Source organism: Aplysia californica, unplaced genomic scaffold (assembly GCF_000002075.1).
Source record: "Aplysia californica isolate F4 #8 unplaced genomic scaffold, AplCal3.0 scaffold00113, whole genome shotgun sequence".
NCBI lineage: Eukaryota > Metazoa > Mollusca > Gastropoda > Aplysiida > Aplysiidae > Aplysia > Aplysia californica.
The window spans coordinates 44,294-46,565 of record NW_004797383.1 but is presented as its reverse complement, the minus strand read 5'-3'; the positions used below and the strand labels follow the sequence as shown (position 1 = coordinate 46,565).

General features: G+C 42.7%; 1 protein-coding gene across 1 annotated transcript in view; it reads left to right on the top strand.

Moving 5' to 3' along the window:
• The window catches only part of LOC101858549 (centrosomal protein of 135 kDa), a gene marked incomplete in the record, with an annotated part of 53,199 nt that overhangs the window by 39,994 nt on the left and 10,933 nt on the right, over nucleotides 1-2,272 (top strand). Inside the window, 4 exon segments of the mRNA XM_013081058.2 lie at nucleotides 117-209; nucleotides 419-481; nucleotides 1,413-1,586; nucleotides 2,169-2,246. Of these exon segments, the coding sequence (XP_012936512.1) occupies nucleotides 117-209; nucleotides 419-481; nucleotides 1,413-1,586; nucleotides 2,169-2,246 (408 nt within the window).

Sequence of the window (2,272 nt, the reverse complement as noted above, 5' to 3'; positions counted from 1 at the left end):
CTCTCTCTCTCTCTGTCTCTCTCTCTCTTTTTTCACTCTCTTTCTGTCTCTCTCTGTTTATCTATCTCTCTGTCTTACACATGTTCTAATATTTGATGTTATTGTGCCCTGTACAGAGTGTGGTAGAGGAGATGGAGTTGGCCAAACTGACACGTGAAAGGGATGAGCTCAAGTCTCTTCTTGACAAGTTCGAGAGGCACATGGCCGAGGTGAGTGACAGGGTTTAGTAGTTATTGGCAGTCCGTTGGGCGGTCACTCGTGTGGTCACTGTGGAATGGTGACACTGTCAGGGGGCTTTTGCAATTGTTGATGTTGTCAAGTCAAGTGTGAGGTGATTTTCTCTGTTTGTTAGGTCAAGTTTGATGCAATTTTCTCTGCTTGTCACTTCAAGTGTAATGTGATTTTTCTCTGTTCCCAGATTCAGGCCAATGTGAAGGTGCTCACCTGTGAGAGGGACAAGCTGAATACCATGTACGAGGAAGTGAGTACATTTCGCTGATCAGACAGAGAGAAATGGTGGCATTTGATTTATTACAATAAAATGATTGTAACTGTTTGATGTTCCCATTAGCACTGTTAAATCATTTAGGAGGTGGAAAGTTTTGACTCTGTCTGTCAGGGTCAACCTGGGCTGAGTGGGGAACCACATCCCAGCAGACATTTCAAAACATTCTCAGCTTACTGGAAAGCTTTGATCAGTTCGAGTTTCTATTTTGCAGGTGTTTGAACACCAACATTCTGGCAAAAATATCTTTGGAAGTACAGTCGAACTTGCTCTAACAGCCACCTGATCACAAAGATCATCTGTACTAACGACCGCTTCCCACTCTTCTCCCTTCCCTCCTCCCTACCACCCTCTTACTCTTTTTGTTCATTATGATGACACTGTCCAAAATGTTCTCCGAAAGCGAACACTTTTCTCCTGACAATGGGTGGCCATCTGGGACAATTTTGATAGTGCACAACACATTTCTTTTTGTGTCTGGGTGTGTTATTAACGTGGCAGGCAGGCCCAATGTCATACCGAAGCATTCTCAGCAACCTGGGAAGGGCTATCTGACATTTTCTCGTGGCTCAAATGCTTACACTAATGTCTTTTGACTCTGTCTGTCAGGGTCTTTCAAAATATACTGGTATGTCATTTTTTAGCTTCTTAGGGAGCATCGATCAGTGCAAGCAGCCATTTTACAAGATCTCAAAAACTGTCTTTGTGCTTATGTCTATGTGGATGGTTCGAGAACACCACTGGTGTGTCTCCTCTCTGTCTCCCTCTCTCTCTTCTCTCTGTCTCCCCCTCCCTCTCTATTTCTCTCTCTGCCTGCCTTACTTTTTCTCTACCTTGATTTACTGTTATTGTGTCAATTTGTTTCTTTTTACTCAAGCTCCAATTTGTGACTGTTTTTCACTTTCAGACCAAAGACGAGCTTATGAAAGTCCGTCGTGAGTTGATCTCCTCGCCCAAACAATCGAAGACATCGCTTGCAGCTCAGGCCATCCTGAGACGTATCGAGAATGAGCGAGACGATGCGGTAGCTGACCTCAGACGTATGACTACTGAGAGGGACAGTCTGAGGGAGAGGTTAAAGGTCAGCTAGAACCGTTTTCTGTTGTACGATGTTTGTTCATGAACACTGTGAATGTTCCTCCACTTGGGTTTATGTTTGCCAGCGAACAGTGAGTGAATGTTGTCACAGTGACAAAAATAGGCACTAAATACCCTTTGAGCAATAATAGAAATAGGATTCTCCTGTGGGTTTTTTTTTTAAACCCAGGTGAAATTCTAAGTCAAATGATTAGAGAATGGAGACAAATGATAAAGAGAAGTGGTATGAGTATGGAATCACCTTACAAGAGAATAGAGATAAACAATGAGAAAAATATTGAGAGAATGGTGACAAATGTGGGACTCCGTGGTGAAATAGGGCACTCATCAAAATAATGAGATCGAAGAAACTGGCATTTTTCCACTTGTTGAGCAATTTCTATTGCTGTTTTAAAAAATCTCAGCACCTTTAATGTTCATTTAGCAACACTTTTCAGTGTGGATTTCAATGGAGGCAAATGGTTAGAGAATGGAGAGAAATGATGAGAGTTGAGAAAAATGTTGAAAGAATTGAGATAAATGACAGATACTATGGGTTTTTTTTTGTCTCTCGCGTGTCATTCAGATTGCCACTGAGACGTCACTGTCAGACCGTGCCAAACTGGAGCAGCAGGTGGAGGATCTGGAGACCACTCTACACACGGTGAGCTTTTAGGACCTCTCTCTCTC